Source organism: Drosophila biarmipes, chromosome 3R (genome assembly GCF_025231255.1).
Source record: "Drosophila biarmipes strain raj3 chromosome 3R, RU_DBia_V1.1, whole genome shotgun sequence".
NCBI classification, from domain to species: Eukaryota; Metazoa; Arthropoda; class Insecta; order Diptera; family Drosophilidae; genus Drosophila; species Drosophila biarmipes.
This window is the reverse complement of record NC_066616.1, coordinates 31,311,122-31,326,619: the sequence shown is the minus strand read 5'-3', so window position 1 is coordinate 31,326,619 and position 15,498 is coordinate 31,311,122. Positions and strand designations below refer to the sequence as shown.

The 15,498-nt window shown below is 45.1% G+C and overlaps 2 protein-coding genes across 6 annotated transcripts; one reads left to right on the top strand and one right to left on the bottom strand.

The window, feature by feature from the left end:
* The first annotated feature begins 118 nt into the window (after positions 1-118).
* Positions 119-1,886, top strand: LOC108025291 (zinc finger and SCAN domain-containing protein 12). Its single transcript, XM_017095678.3, has one exon. It carries the CDS (start codon positions 302-304, stop codon positions 1,667-1,669), a length of 1,368 nt encoding a protein of 455 aa, XP_016951167.1. The 5' UTR covers positions 119-301; the 3' UTR covers positions 1,670-1,886.
* Positions 1,789-15,394, bottom strand: LOC108025290 (axin). 5 transcript variants are annotated; one of them, XM_017095674.3, is made up of 13 exons: positions 14,379-15,394; positions 13,418-13,604; positions 12,631-12,705; positions 6,159-6,442; positions 5,865-6,097; positions 5,096-5,806; positions 4,298-4,435; positions 4,092-4,188; positions 3,894-4,025; positions 3,575-3,833; positions 3,373-3,517; positions 2,957-3,298; positions 1,789-2,897 (listed from the first exon to the last, which is right to left on the bottom strand). In XM_017095674.3, exons 4-13 carry the CDS (start codon positions 6,252-6,254, stop codon positions 2,771-2,773), a joined length of 2,280 nt encoding a protein of 759 aa, XP_016951163.1. In that variant the 5' UTR covers positions 6,255-6,442; positions 12,631-12,705; positions 13,418-13,604; positions 14,379-15,394; the 3' UTR covers positions 1,789-2,770. The 5 variants fall into 5 exon arrangements, with proteins under 5 accessions (XP_016951163.1, XP_016951164.1, XP_016951165.1 ...); XM_017095675.3 differs by having other exon boundaries at positions 2,957-3,280; XM_017095676.3 differs by lacking the exon at positions 4,298-4,435.
* Between the last annotated feature and the right edge of the window lie 104 nt (positions 15,395-15,498).

Below are 15,498 nucleotides of genomic sequence, written 5' to 3'. Positions count from 1 at the left end.
AAATATAATATGCAATTTCACTTGTATTTTCAATTCAATTGAATATTGAATAATCTTAATGCACTGATGCCACGAAAGAATTAATACAATTAAATTAATTTAAATTGTGCCCTCTACTTGAAATGTAAAATATAATGTAGATGTCGATGTTTTATTTTTGAGTGTTCACCCCTGGTCACCAGTATTATTCCAACATCGATACAGCGATACAGCGATACACCGATACATCGATATACTCTATTGACCAAGCCAACCAAGTCCGATTTTGTAAATAAATTCCAGGCCGTCGAGAACTCGGAAAATGAATTGCTGCATTTGCCAGTTCTCCGTGCGCGTGCCCAAGGACATTCACACGGAGACCGTTGGCCACCCGCCGGTGCTGATCAGCGAGCTGGTCCTGCAATGCACCCGGGGCACGGACTACGTCCTGGCGGACGAATCGTCGACGATCTGCAAGAAGTGCTGCGAGAAGCTGGCCAGGTACCACAAGTCCATTCAAATCGCGCGCAAGCTGCGCCAGGAGATCCTTGAGCTCATCCACAGCCCCTACATGCCCAAAGACCTCAAGCCGTCGCCGCTCAAAGAGGAAGAAGTCGCTAGGGAAACCAGAACTATAACCAAGTTCGATGGCAACATTGAGGAGGTCGAGGAGGAGGAGGATCCGGACGGGGAGGAACATCAGCAGCTGGTGGAGGTGGACACCTCCGCGGAGGGCATCACCTTGGTGGATCCCACCAGTATCGAAGAGGAAGTGGCCGAACAGGAGGAACACATCTTCATTATAAAGCAATCGGAGGAGGAGGACGAAGAGTATCAGTCCGTGGACCTAGACATCGACAACGAGATCATAATAAACGAGGAGGAGGCCCACGAGGTGGGGGAGGAGGACGAGGATCTGATGCCACATGCCAAGCACGAGGGCCAGGAAGCCGACTTCTTCAAGGAAGAAACCATGAGCGACTTTGACGACCATCTGGACGGCACCATAGAATACATAATATCCGACGGCGAGGGCGACGACCAGGACCAGGATCACGACAGCTCCGGCGAGTACGCGGTCAACATACAGTGTCCCAGCTGCCCGGAGAAGTTCACCAGCCGGCGCGCCTACAATGCCCACACGAAGCGGGAGCACTTTCCCGGCTATGTCTGTGATCAGTGCGGCAAGACGCTGCAGTCGTACTCCGGCTTCATAGGCCACCTCCAGAACCACGAGCCCGTCAAGCAGTTTGCCTGCCCCGTCTGCCCCGAGCGGTTCAGCCGCAAGTTCCGGCTGAAACACCACATGGCCTGGCACACCGGCGAAACGCCGTACCAGTGCGAGGTCTGCTCCAAGAGATTCGTCCACAAGGTGGCCCTGTACAAGCACAAAATGATCCACGACAATGAGACCAAGCGGCTGGAGTGCCAGGTGTGCGGTTTCAAGACGCGCACCAAGGCCCACCTGGAGCGGCACATGCGCTCCCATACGGGCGACAAGCCATTCGCCTGCCCGGTGTGCAACAAGCGCTTCTCCCAGATGTACAACATGAAGGCCCACCTGCGGGAGCACGAGAGTCCCGGAACGAACCGCCATCGGCGCTACCACTGTCCCAAATGCACGCACACGTTCATCAATGAGCAGAACTATGTGGCCCACGTCCAGAGGGACGACTGCACGGCAGTCTAGCCCAATCCCACTGAAGTATCCATATAGTAGCGATAATTAACTAAGGCCCGATCCCGACCATCATCGCGTAGTGATCACAATCACCCATCCAACCGAATGAGTTCCAGTCATTTGGCGCATTACGTTCTATCCATGTACTTTTTTTTATTAAATCTATATGCATTTTGCTCACAAATAAAATATGTTTGATATAATAAATTTATCCGTTACTTGCATATTTCTGCGGTTATTTCAGTTTTCTTAAAAAAATATGTATAGTATGTGTATGCATTAACTTATTTAAATAAATCAATCGATCGATATCGTCCGTTTCGGCCAAGAGCCTCCAATACATGCCCCCAGACTCTGGAGTGCAGATCTACGTCCCGATATTGGTCACTGCTGGACCGAGTCGAACCCGAAAACTAAATGTGCTTAATGGTAGATCGGTAGATGCAATTGACGCAATTACAATACATTGTATAAATACATAAATGTTAAGTGTGTGTATGCTGTGTTATAGATTATACAAAAATAAAACAGATTATCTTTTGATTTTTGTCGAGTTGAATAGAACTTTGTTAATATCATCATATCATCATAAAATGCACATTACAAAAATATTAACAAAATTTATTGCAGGCAGTCCGTAGTTAGTAAAAGTAACAAACAAATCCCAATCGTGGTAAACCCATAAATCTTCCTAATGAACCGATTTTGTGCAGGTCCTAATCCTAATCCCAGCCCCTGGCTGCGGGGCCAAAACGCTTTTCGGACTCGCAAACGAACGGCCTCCACAAGGAGTCAACGCAAAGAGGACAGTGGCCCGAAATTTCGTTGGGGGGTTACAAATTCAGATCAGTTTTTGTTGTACAGAAAAATACATTGCCCCCGCAGAGAGTAGTTTGTGATGCTTACAAAAGCCGGTCGGTCGCCCGAGCAGATATCAGATATAGCTTTTGATTTGTCGGAAATAGCTTCTCCAGTTGCTAGCTCTAAGATGCGTACACTTGGTGCGTTCGTTATCGTATTCGTACTCTGGCGAGTGCTTCAGTTTCGTCGCTGCACCAAGCCACACTCACGGTTTGCCTTAATACAAAATCTACGCTAAATGCTTAACTATTAATCGGATGGCTTGACAAGACCCATCGCTTTGTCTCCGAATAGGGGCAGTATGTCGGAGTCGTTAACAATCTCTTCCTGAATCACTGGACTGTCCGGGTCCTCGCAGTGCGTCTTGAAGAAGAATCTGAGGGTGGAGAATGCTGGTAAGAAACAAATTCCATATGGAGGGAACCAATGCACTACCTAAAGTGTCCTCTTCTGGGCAGATAGTCCTTGAACTGACGCAGGGTTGGCTGAGTACCGGGTATCTTTATTCTGTACGGCACCGGCTCCTCGCAGAACGAGAACACCACGATCGTCTCCGGCGGCTTGGCCGGCAGAGGCGGTGGCGCCGCCGTGCTCTGGAGCTGCAGCTGGTGCTGGTGGGGCAGGCTGATGCTGCCGCCGCTGCTGCTGCTGCTGAAGGAGGCCAGTGGCTGGTGCTGCATCGGCGGTTGGGCGTATCGACGAGAGCGCCGCGGCTCGTCTTCCAGTCTTCGTTTCGCCTCCTCCAGTTTCGAGGCCGTGCTAGAGCCAGATCGAGAGCTTTAGTAAAGGGTTATCAACCGGTTAGTTAGCGATCCGTTGGGTTAGTCACTCTAAAAGCTATGCGGACCCACCTCGCATCTTTGTACTTGGTAACAGTGTCGGCCGAGAACATGCTGATGCCACTGTCTGTGTTCATGGAAGGCCATTTGTTTGTCAGCTTCCGCGAGCAGGAACTGTGATCCGGCATGGACTTCGAGTGCTTCATGGAGTGCCCGCCTGCGCAAAGATTTTCATTTAAATAACCACTCCTGCCGTGAACTGCTCTGGCCTTACTCAGACTCATGGCGCCATCGCTGACCATCCCGGAATCGTGGGTGGCCGTGCGTCGGCGCGACGGGATGGGCGGGCAGGGCGACATCGTTCCCGGCGAGCGGTGTGGCGTCTGGTCCTTCCACACCCGCGACACATGCTGGTCCAGAATGTCTTGGTCGTTGTCCTCGTCCAGTGCGAACTTCTCCCGTATCGCCTCGGCGAAGGCTCGATCGCTGGCACTGGATCTCTCGTTGCTTAGCAGAGCAGCTCCGGGATTTCTCTGCGAAAGATTGCACATTCAAAAGAAATGTTTTGGGCCATATCTCAATATAACTCTTACCTCGCGGGCTCTTTCCTCCAGGTCTCGCTTTCGCTTCACTTCCTCCAGCTTGGGTATCAGCAAGGCCACCAGTTCGTCCTCCTTCAGTGGCCTGTGCTCGTTCGAATGTAGTCGTTGTGTGCGAGGTATCACCTGTTCAGCAAATAATAAGTTATTTAGTCTATCTATATATCCTAACCTTATCCCAACCCTAGTTACCTGAAAGGTGTTGGTCTCCTTGTTCGCCATCGCGCTCTGGCGAATCGCCTTGCTCTCCGTGGAGCTGTGTCTGCGTTGTATGTACGGGCGACCGTCCCTGAAAAGAGGATCATTAGTCAGTCGAATAGTTCGCCGGGCTGTTGTAGTTCCATGTCTCAAGCATCCAATTCGTCAGGGACCTCTGCGCGGAAGACGCCGCTACTCACATGGAACAGCTGGAGATCGACATGGTGTCGGAGTCAGTGCGTCCGCCGGAGCTAACGCTGGCCCGCTCCGAGTCCACCCGCGAATTCGGCACATAGGAGGTGTTGGTGGTGCTTGGATTGTACACATAACCGTGGGCACTACTCGCATGCAGATCGGATCGGACCAGGAACAGGAACATGACCAGGACATTTATGGTTTCCATGCAATGGCGCCCGGTGGTGTGATTGTGTTTTTTGTGAGTGGGGTAATCGTCAAGATCCACAAAACAAAAATGTTCAAAAACAAATAAGGAAATCGCAGTGTACAGATGGTATTTCATCGAGTCAGTAGTCAATGCATGTGCGGGTGGTGTTTTGAGGTCCATGGTGTATATATAGTATGCAGGTGGGTTCGTGTTTGTGGCGTGCGTGTTTTTGTTTTGTGAGCGTTCATGTACAACATATGTAAAAAAGTAAAAGAAACAAAAGTAACAAATTAGGAGTTAATCACAGAAAATCATCATCAGTAATAGAGAACTTAGGACAAACATAAGAGTGAGGTGGATCTCGGCAGGTGTACAAGTTTTGAGTGGTCTTAAACACTCGGGAGTTCTAAAAACTAATATTGCAATCAAAATAAACCACTCTGAGCTTTAACTTTTATACACTTTTTAGAGGATATATTCACTAATAATATGGTAAGTAGAATATTAAGTACAGTCCTAAGTGTTCCATGTTAACAGCAACTCTTGTATGCCATACACTAGCTTAATATGTACATCCTAGCTTAAAGTTAGTTATCAAAAAAGATTTACGTACCCGGGAGGTCGGATTTCCAGTCTTCTTTTCTGAGTTGCAATTAGTAGGTCCCGCGTCAGTCGGATCGGGTAGTCGGGCGCCCGCGCACCTGCGCCCACGGAGCCGGAGCCCAGGGACCCGCCGCCCTCCTGCATCTGCACCTTCTCGAAGTCGTCGCAGAGCGACAGCACCGAGTCCTCGTGCAGCGTGGGCAGCGTGGAGCTGCGGGGCAGTGTGTCGGTGGCGCTGATGGAGCCGCTGGAGCTGGCCGACGTCGAGGGACCGTACACACTGCCGCTGGCACTGCATGTGCCAGCTGGCGGCCCGCTCACGCTGCTCACCGGCAGGTTGATGAAGGCACCGGGCGGCACCAGGTGCTGCAGCTGCTGCTGCTGCTTGGTGCTCATGGCGGCGGCGGTGGCAGTGGCTGGCGGAAGGGCGCAAGCGCCCACGAGACTGCTGCCACCGCTGCCACTGCTCCCGGCACTGCCCGATCCCGTGGCGCCGCTGCTGCTGCAGCGCTCCTGTTGGGCGGACATCTGCTGGATGTACAGGATGTACATCTCCGAGCAGAGGAACGTGGGGTAGATGTTGTCGCGGATGGTGACCTCCACATGGCGCTGCATGGGATCGAAGATGTGCGGGCTGAGCGGCAGCTCGGGATTCGTCTTGATGGCCTTGATCTGGGCGCGCAGGTCATCGGAGATGGACAGCTGACTCTTGCGCAGGAATCTGGATGGAAGGACAGCTCAATTGGACGGGGCCTTACCGGAAAGCATTGGAGACTCACCTGTAGATGGCTCCGATTATCTGCTTGATCTTCTCCGGATCCGTCTGCTGCTTGAGGCCCTCGCAGGCGAAGTAGAAGTTGAGGTGGTCGTTGTAGGCGGGCGCCTCCTCCTCGACGTACTTCTTGAAGAGCTCGACCCCATCGCGGTCCTCCAGCAGGTGGTTCAGCGTCCGGGCCCAGTTCAGGTAGGATGGCGGTGAATTCTTCGAGGTCTCTGCTACCCCTTCGGTCATCTGAAGAATGCGTTTATTGAGATATAACAGGGTTCTCTTTACAATCTGTTCAAGGACCCACCTTTTTAACACGGCTCTCTTCTCCGGGTACTGGTGGTCGTGGCCCACTACACTCATTATCATCATGTTTCCGGAGTCCCGATGGATGGCCACTCATGCCACTCTAAATTGGCTTCCCAGGACGAGCGATCGCTGCTAGATATTTACTATTCCTACGCTAAAGTTACCAGTTACGATTAACGAACGTGTTCTCTCGGTTTCAAATCACAAACGCCCGTATTTTACAAATATCTGGGACATGGAAGATGCGCTCGTTTGCGAATTTGGAAGGCAATTAGACAAGGCCTGGAAGAAAGAAATAGGTTCGATAAAAAGGTTATAGGTTTTTGATAAAATAAAATATATATTTTCTCGTGAAGTAGGAATGGATTTATACAAATGTTTTCATATAAAAAAATTGGTTCCAAATTTCTGGTAAAATCTTAAAATATATGCTAATGAAGCTATTAATACCTTTAAAATATAGTTTCCTAGACTCAGCTGATCTAGCCAGAAAATATTCCATAATCCTTCTTTATAAAAGCTATCATTAATAGTAACATTGCACAAAAAATTATTTTCCAAGTATGCTAGCTGTAAGAACCCATTATATTTAAGGTATCTGGCTGCAGATGAAACCCACTCCATAACCAACAGACTTCCCCCATAACCCACTTTCCCGTCTTTGGACCGCAATTTGCAATGCAGAAATCGAAATTGAAATGGCAATGGTAATTGGAGCCGCAAAGGGAAATCCTCAAGGATGCGGAAGCTGAATGAGTGACCACTTGGCGGCGGAGGCGACGGCTCCTTTGCCTTTCGGCTCTCGCATTTCGTATTTCTTATATTTCTTATCAACAGGACACAAGGAAGGGCCCCGCGCGAACTGCAAAGTGAGGAGCGGGATCGAATGGCGGCCATTTTGAGGGCGCTTTTGATTGGTTGACGATATCGACCAATGCAGCAAACGGGGCGCATGGCAAAGGGAAACGGCAAAAGGACAATAATCCATTATGTACAAAATTTGAACACGAAATACGCACACACTCACTCACCAGCGACTCACACACCCCAATAGTGCCGGGCTGAAATGCTAAATCGGGGATGGTGCCAGGACTTCCTTCGCTCCTTTAAAACCCCCGGCGCCTCCGGATTCCTCGGGCTGTCTGACGCGTTCGAGAGCAGGCCAAAACTAGAAAGCAGCACGGCGTCGTGCTTTTGGTAAATCAAAAATATTCCCTTTTCTTCGTTGTTCCCTTTGCCTCCCCTTTGCAATAAAGAGCGTCCCAGAAATGCCCCTTCAGGCTTTTTTGAGTTAGGAATCACTTAGGAGGATGGTATGGTATGGTATTCAACGTGCTCAAACTTTATAAGGAATATAAGTCACATAATGTTGTATAACCATTTTTGTGGGGAACAATTTTATAGGATGGTATGGTATGTAAAAAACCATTATCGGGCTTACGCGCTTTAAAAATCAGTGCATCTAGGAAAAATAGATATATCGTGGATTATTATTTTCAAAGTTTCGAGCAATATCAGCAGTATATACCCAGCTTCCATGGTATTGTTGAAAATGGAATTCAAAATCTATAAATCTAAAAGTGTTAACTCTATATAATGCGGTTCAATAGAGATTACAATAAAATTCAGAGCTTTCTAACACTTCAGCATTTTAAAAATCGTAAATATTGTGAGGGAATGCTTTATACGTCTAATTGTAATCATTTTAATCTGAATTATCTAAACCTTTTGAATGATCACTCTACATTATATAAGTTATGATCATTTTTATAGGTTATCCTATACCTCCCAACCTTTCGACCTCGCTCATTTGTAGTTCTGGTTATTAAAAAGCTGTTAGAAGCCCGACATCACTGGACAAGTTTGCCGCCAACAACAGAGCAACGACAAACACAACAACAGGGCGGCACAAAGGACATGAGCAGAGCCAGGAGAAGGGTTTGGATGGGGGTTCGGGTTCGGGTTTGGGCAGCACTTCCCTGCCAGCCATGACTTGCAGACACACACACACAGCCGCTGGAGCCGAGCTGATGAAAGGGGATGAATGTGCTGCTCTTGTTTGCTTTCGTTGTTCTCAGCAGGGCCAGGACAACTGGGGAACCGAGGAACTGAGGAACCGAGGAGCAGCCACAAAGCGATAGCGCCGGCGGAGAGCCAAGGAAATTCATCAAAACGCCATTTGCATAGCACTCCATTACGGCGAAAAGAACAAAGAAAGGCACAATTAAAACGCTCGTCGCCGCAAAGGAATCCGCGGGAGGACTAGAAGGACTAGAGATGGCGTCCTCCTGCACGAGAAGGACATGCTCCGCGCCTGGCCACTTGAGGCCCGCATCTCCCCCGTGGGCACGGCATCCGCCATCACAAAGACAGCGCCAAGCAGCCAAACAGCAGGGGAAATCGGCACCTCTTTGGTGCATCATCACGGAGGCCCCTCCATCCTTTCCAACCCAGGCAGGCCCTGCATCTCAGGACTAACAAGTGCCGACATCAAAGATTCGGCTCGACCTTAATGGCATAATTGCTACTGAAAGCCCCGCAGAAGCTGCTTTCTCTCGGGTCACAAAGAAAGTTAGTTGCTGACGCTTTTCGAGTCCACCGCGAAGGTAAAATGAGGACCGCATCAGGCAGAAGAGGGAATTACCTTTGACTTTTCAGCGTGTAGTTGCCAAAGCGCTCTTTTAATCATTCAGGAATCATTTTAGCAGGCTAAAGCCTCTTAAGATCCCACAGTGGCGCATAAGGGCGTGGAAAGGTTACTAGAAGATCTTGGCTGATTTTAAGAGATATAAACATATTCCACACTATATTAGAAATCAATTTCAATTTCAATTTGAAGTAACAATTATGTCGGGTTCCTATACGATTTTTGAGCAACGTGTTAGTTAAAATGGGAAATGAAAAATATAAATTAGTGCTTTAAAAATAAAGGGATATCAATTGTTGGATTCTATGTTGTTATTTTGTTCACCTCAAATCTTTTTTCTAGTTAAGCAATTTTACCGAAGTAAAATACTGAACTGACTGAAATATGAAAAATGTATTGTTGGGGTAAGTAAAGAAAAAAGCCTCATAACAGGAATATAGATAGTTTCAGCGGATTATTTATACACATGAGAAAAGGCAGGTCCTTTAAGAGATCAGCAGTATATCCTCATTAATCAATATTTTATGGTAATAAAAAGGATTATACAACCTCTATGTAACAAAAATAGATTTTTTAAACTGGATATTGATGTTATAGTAATCCCAAAACTAATATTGAATCGTTATAAGTATGCCGCCGGAGATTCGTTCTCCTATCCAGTCTAATCAAATGTGTGTAAGTCACAAACAGCCAGAAACAAATATAGAAGCAAATATTCCTTCCTATAAACGAATGAACTACACACAGCACTCTGCATTCGTAATAGTTAAAGTTCAACCCCCGGTGAAAGCAACTATTTTGTTTGATTGTTGTTCGCATGCAGTTGAACGGAAATTATGAAATAATTAAATAAATCCGTATTGATTTTGCTGCGAGCAAACGCCGAAAAAACAACAATGGAAACGGGAGCCATGAGACCCTCTCGAGGGCAGATGATGATGATTTTTCTATCCCTATTAGATTGCGTACGCATCGCCGGATAATTCCTCTCCATTCTTTTCAAGTTATGAGTTCTGATGATTGGCAGGTAAGTCTAGCGTGAGATGAGGGCTTCGCGTCCACATCATCGTCGTGGCTGGAGGCAGCCGGAGGCTACTGCTTAGTTTCCCTGAAAACGGTTGCCCAGGTGAGGCGATACCAGCAGGATTTGGTTTCCACTTCTTTGAGGGATCCCAGCCTAGCCGCAGGTATGCGCTGCGGTAGACGGGATGTCACTTAATCACCTTCGATGCACTCGAAAATCCCTCGACAGGTTGCTCACTTCGGGATCGGCGCGTCTTTTCGGATTATTATCGCCACTAATTGTTGACAAACCTTGCCACGAGCCACGGAGCACGAAGTATTCGGGTGACAATGCCTTGACAAGCGGGAAGTCAAACTGAACGAGTGCTCTGCAACTGATTCTCGTTCTGATTGCGATGCTGCGGCCCATTCTGAGTCTGAATCCTCAGCGTTGACAGCGCTCGCAGGGTGAAATCCGCCCGCCACGTATGTGCGCCCATGCCCGGGCAGCCGGAGTACATAAACCGTTTCGGGGTTGCCTCGCCCGGACCAGCCCTCGTCCTCCTCCTCATCCTCGTTTACATCCTCATCGCCAGCCCCATCCCCACCCACAGCCTCTCCCATTCACAATTGTTGCATGCGGACATCGAGGATGGCGCTTACGTCGTTTATGTACGGATATCGAACTTAATTGACGAGCACATCGGAGTCGGAAGGCCACGCAGAGAAATGATTGGTACTCTGATTAGGGACTAGTCCTATTCAGAAACCATCTTAAATAAAATAAATTAGTATTTTTAAAAATCCATCTTAGGGTGGAAAAGCTTTTAGTAAAAGTCTCCTTTTCTAGGAAATTTCAGAACTTTTTATAACTTTAATCCAATTATGCTATTAAGGATATGGAAAAACAAAAGATTATGAAGTGATTTTACTTATAATAACCTTTACCTTTCACATACTTTTAATGTTATAATATTCATTCAAAACCTCTTTGGGGCCAGCTCAGATAACTTTCTATATTCTATACTTCCTTATCACTATGTTTATATGGGTCAAAATATTCGAAACATTTCCAGAAATGTACCTTTACCTAAAAAATGTTTAATCTCATTTTTAAATATTTATCTTTTTATTCTATTTCTCTCTTCTTTATTATTCTTCACTGAACTTGACAAACCCTTTAAAGTGTTTATGATAATTGGATCTTAGGTTTCCTGCCACATCTCAAACAAAAAAGTATCCTGAATCACTTTGAAAAACAATATTATTATTATTAAGCTAACGTCTGTGAGCCCTGTTCTTCACGCACCTATAATACTTATGCTTTCCAATTTGATCTACCTAACACACAAGTGGGTATTTTCGCCTAGTGGAGCACCACTGCCCCTCAAGTTCCCGACCAGCTGTTGATGGACTGCCCAGCGGAGGAGCCGGAGCGGGAGCACTGGCGCTGGGGACGACCTCCAACATAATGATGCTTCATGTACTTTGTACAACAACATGGTGCACACAAAGGATGTTCTTTTCAAAGTGTCCGTGGTTGCGGCGGAGCAAGCGAGACGGCAGCAGGCGAATAGGAGTCATTGTGTGCAACCAATATGCGCAGGTCCAGATTCGGTCCTCAGTCCTCAGTCCGCGGCCCCGTTCCCCATTCCCCATTGCCGCGGCATCGAGAGCCCAGACCAAATCCTGGCCCACTGCCAGAGTGCCGGGGCAAAGGAAAAAGCAGACGCCCGTCCGCTTTGTACATAAACAGAGCAGCGAAGTTGGGTTCTATTTGTAATCCGGCGAGCGCAAGGGTTGAGTCGGAAGACCCACCTCCGATAGCATTTCCTCCCCTAAACGCAAATGTGGAAATTATTTTCGAATAAGTTGGAAAACAATGCAAAAAGGGGGAGGGGCGGCAGCCTCATTTGTTCCTAATGAGGTTAAGACCGCCATTGCGGAACCAAGCGAACCCGCCGCACAAGGGGCGTCTGCCGGTGGTCTAGACTCCGGGTTAACCCGGCTGGCGAACTGGGGGAGAAGCACGGCAAATACTCACTACGGCTGCGAGTATTGCCGAAGGTCAATAGTGGCACTTTGTGCGCGGCAAAAGTTGCCAGCAAAGCCAGAAAGTTCGGCACGGAGCGCCCGCCTTTCAGGTGCAGCGCCCATTGCAAGGACACCGAGGATGCACTTTGGCGCGGAAAACTGTTGCACTTCACTCGGGCTCGGCACAAAGGTAAAATGTATTGCTTGCTTTTAATTGATGGGAATAACTAACAATTGGGACGCCCTTGGAAAGCACGATTCAGAAAGCACTTTTCCGTTTTAAAAAACAAACTTTTGTTGTTTTATGGAAGTAAAGTTGGATTTAGAGCCAACAAATAAGCAAACAAGTTGTGTGTTGAATATACTATATAACGTATTAGACAATAGAAACAAGTTAACTCTTTGGAGTTCATAAGCTCCATAAAATAATTCACTGATTTTTCTTTAAAAAGAAAATGTGTGCTTACATTATGGATTTAGATTGAATGAGATAATGAATTTTGGTAACCATATTTGTTTAACAACTAGAGAAAACAGTGACGAATAGTTTTTAATTGCCTTGGCATCAGTTTAATAGTAATAATTGTACTGTTTAACTAGTAAAAATATTGTTAGGACCGCTTAACTATTATTTTTCAAGCCCTAACAATCTTTTGTCTACAGAATGGAAATCAAGATCATTCATTGTTTTATACGTTTTTCTCCAGTTTTTATGGATTATGAAGTCATTCAGAATGACTCTTATCTAAAACTTTTACAACTAGAATATAATAAACGGTGTACTCACATATGTAATTTGCATAAAAAATTCAACATGAAAATCAAGGGAAGATAATAGTATTCCAAACGGTTTCGGTAGTTCCTGAAAAAAATATTGAGATAAATTATAAGATGTATATTAATATAATCTTTTCGATTTCAATTAATAAACTAATCGAATTATTTGTTATTAAAGTCTTTTCGATGTTTCCAATATGTAATAACGATTACAAATAATTTAAATTTAAAAAAATGAAACTAATATTTTTCCAAAACATCCAAGTATGTCTAAAAAAAGTTATCAAGACCTAAACCCAAATTTCTAATTGGATTAATATTAAAAAAAAGTTAAATAGAAATTGGCATTCAATGAGTAAATACATATATGAAATTTATTTTTTTAAACTCAATCTTACCTAAGTAATATTAGAAGGTAAAGTAAAGGTAACGTAAAAAAAAATTTTATTTGTAAGAAAAATATGTTAAAAATGAACCCTTTTATAAAAATGTAAGTGTGGTACAAAACAGATTAAATTAATTTCTTTAAGTTTCAATATATTGAAACACAAATATACATTTATTGGTAGGTATTGAATACTGAAATTTTTCTGACAATAAATTTAAATTGAAATTGCTTGTGGGGTGGCTTACTCCAAAACAATCAAGTAAAAACCATCTCCCCCAGCAAACGCCTTATTCTATAACCCTTTTATATTAGTTTTGTGGGGGGGGAAAAATATTTCTCGCACGAGTGCTTCAAATTTCCGCCTAAATAAATATAAAGAATGCATATGCAAATAAAATAAAACACTCACCGATTAAACGCAAGTGAGAAATGGCCAACTTTTGAGAATATATGAATTCAACGTTATGCGAGACGGTTGAATCTTTTGACGTCCGATTTGTAGAAATGTTCAACTCTGGGTTTCACTTAGTTTTTCTTATTCGCATTAAATCCTATTAATGTATCTTATATTACAGTTGATGTAGTACCTGCAGTACCTAAAAAAGCGAAATAAAATTGCTGTTAGTCAATTTTTCAAAATAAAACGAATAATAAGAATATAGGACAGGATAGAATGGCTAGGTATTAAGAATCTTAAATAATTTTTTAAATTAATCTTACCGAAAGGTAAGTTAATGTCTGATGATAATTAGAAATAAAATAAGTGATGTTTCTCTGAAAAGTTAAACAAGAACTCAGTTTTTTCTTATTGAACAACTTTAAAAAATTAGCTTATTTAATTTTATAAATTTTTATAATGGGATATGCTGATTGTCATTTAAAGGGCTTGGCTAACTCTATATATTATTTTGTTAGTTTTTTCATTTAAGTAAATGTTAAGAGTTCTTATTTGTTCCTTATAAGCTTTTTCTCTCATATAAAATGTACTACGATTGAAACGTATAAGATATATCCGAATCAGACATGGGCATTAAATGAATAACTATATATGAAGACAGTACTTTGATCAGATGTGCAATATCTCATGTTATTCAGATGCTAAATCATTATAAATGGGTTTAGCACTTAAATTTGAATTCATAATTTAAGAAACTCCTAGACGCCTTGAACTGCATGTATCAAATATATGCAGAATCATTAATAAGCAATTGTTACATCTCAGCCAAAGTACTGTTGTAGTCATTGGAACCGTTCTACTATCTATATCCATCCATATCCGATAATCCGTTTTACGAGAAACATCACAGACTGAACAGGGAAATGAAACCATTAGTCATTGATTAGGCAAAGAAGTTCCAAACCAAACATACCCTTAGATTCGTGTATCCTTGGCTTCACTCAATTGGGATGGCAGACGAGGACTGATCCTGGCGAGAAATCCGGCTGGTCCTGGCGGCCCTGGCTCCAATCTTCGATGGCGGTGACGACGACGAGGTGGGTTTGGACGGGAGTAATTTGATTGTAGCTTTAACGGCTGGACGCTTCGATTTCAATTGCAAATTCAACTTAGAACTCAGTTTCAATTTCGATATCGACGAGGATGGTGCTAGCATTTTGATTAGTGTGCTCAACGAGAGGGATGCGTGACTAACAATTAATGGAAGGACGATTTGTGGAGTTCAACAAACAAGCGTAAACGTAAACAAGAGAGTGTGGTTAACAAGGAGCAGGCACAAAAGACCGGTTCCGGATTAAATGCTAAACAAGGCTGCTGCAGATCCTCCTCCTTCTCCTGCCTCTTCTCAAGCGGGTACCTCGGCTCTCCTCTCTCTGCAGTGGAACTACCCAAGGGGCATTTCCCAGTCCAAGCCGATTCCTGGATGATATATATGCGGAATATATATCTTTAGCTTCCTGGTTCGCCAGGAGCAGTCGTCATCCTCGTCGTCCTCTGGCAACTCTGGTCCTCCGGAGAGGGAGAAAATCGTGCTGAACCGCCGCCCACTAGAGCATCTTTGGCTGGTCTCCGTCTCCGGCGGTTCCTCTTTCCCTGGAGCGTCCCTATGTGCGTGCTGTGGCCTCTCCTCTCAGTTCGCCACCATTTAAACACTTTTCCGTCTGCTGCTTCTTTTATTTTGTGTATTTTGTTGCTGTTGTTGCCTCTGCTGCCTTTGCTGCTGCTGCTGCCGTTGCCGTTCGATTTTCATGGACGTATCGTTGCGGATTCGTTGTGCGGCGAGTCTCCAGAACGCGGACACTGTTTCCGGGCCCGCTAGCACCGCTTATTTAGTGGTAAATAATAGATTTATTGAATGGCAAAACAAAATGTAGTTCGACACAAATGTTAGACGGCGAGACGAACGATTACATGCTAGAGTTGCGTGGTTCGAAATCGAACTGGTTCGATAGCAGCAGGAGTCTGGTTCTGGGCTGCTGTGCTGGTTCCGTGAACCAGTTCGATTTGTCAGCTGGTGTCCCAAAGACCGAGCT

Bases quoted from the DNA above. Each gene is read 5' to 3' on its own strand.
- LOC108025291 (XM_017095678.3), top strand. From the start codon at position 302: ATGAATTGCTGCATTTGCCAGTTCTCCGTGCGCGTGCCCAAGGACATT.
- LOC108025290 (XM_017095674.3), bottom strand. From the start codon at position 6,254: ATGAGTGGCCATCCATCGGGACTCCGGAAACATGATGATAATGAGTGT. The intron at 4,189-4,297 runs GTGAGTAGCGGC...TCCTCTTTTCAG, and splicing joins TCGATCTCCAGCTGTTCCAT to GGACGGTCGCCCGTACATAC. The intron at 3,299-3,372 runs GTGGGTCCGCAT...CCTTTACTAAAG, and splicing joins ACCAAGTACAAAGATGCGAG to CTCTCGATCTGGCTCTAGCA.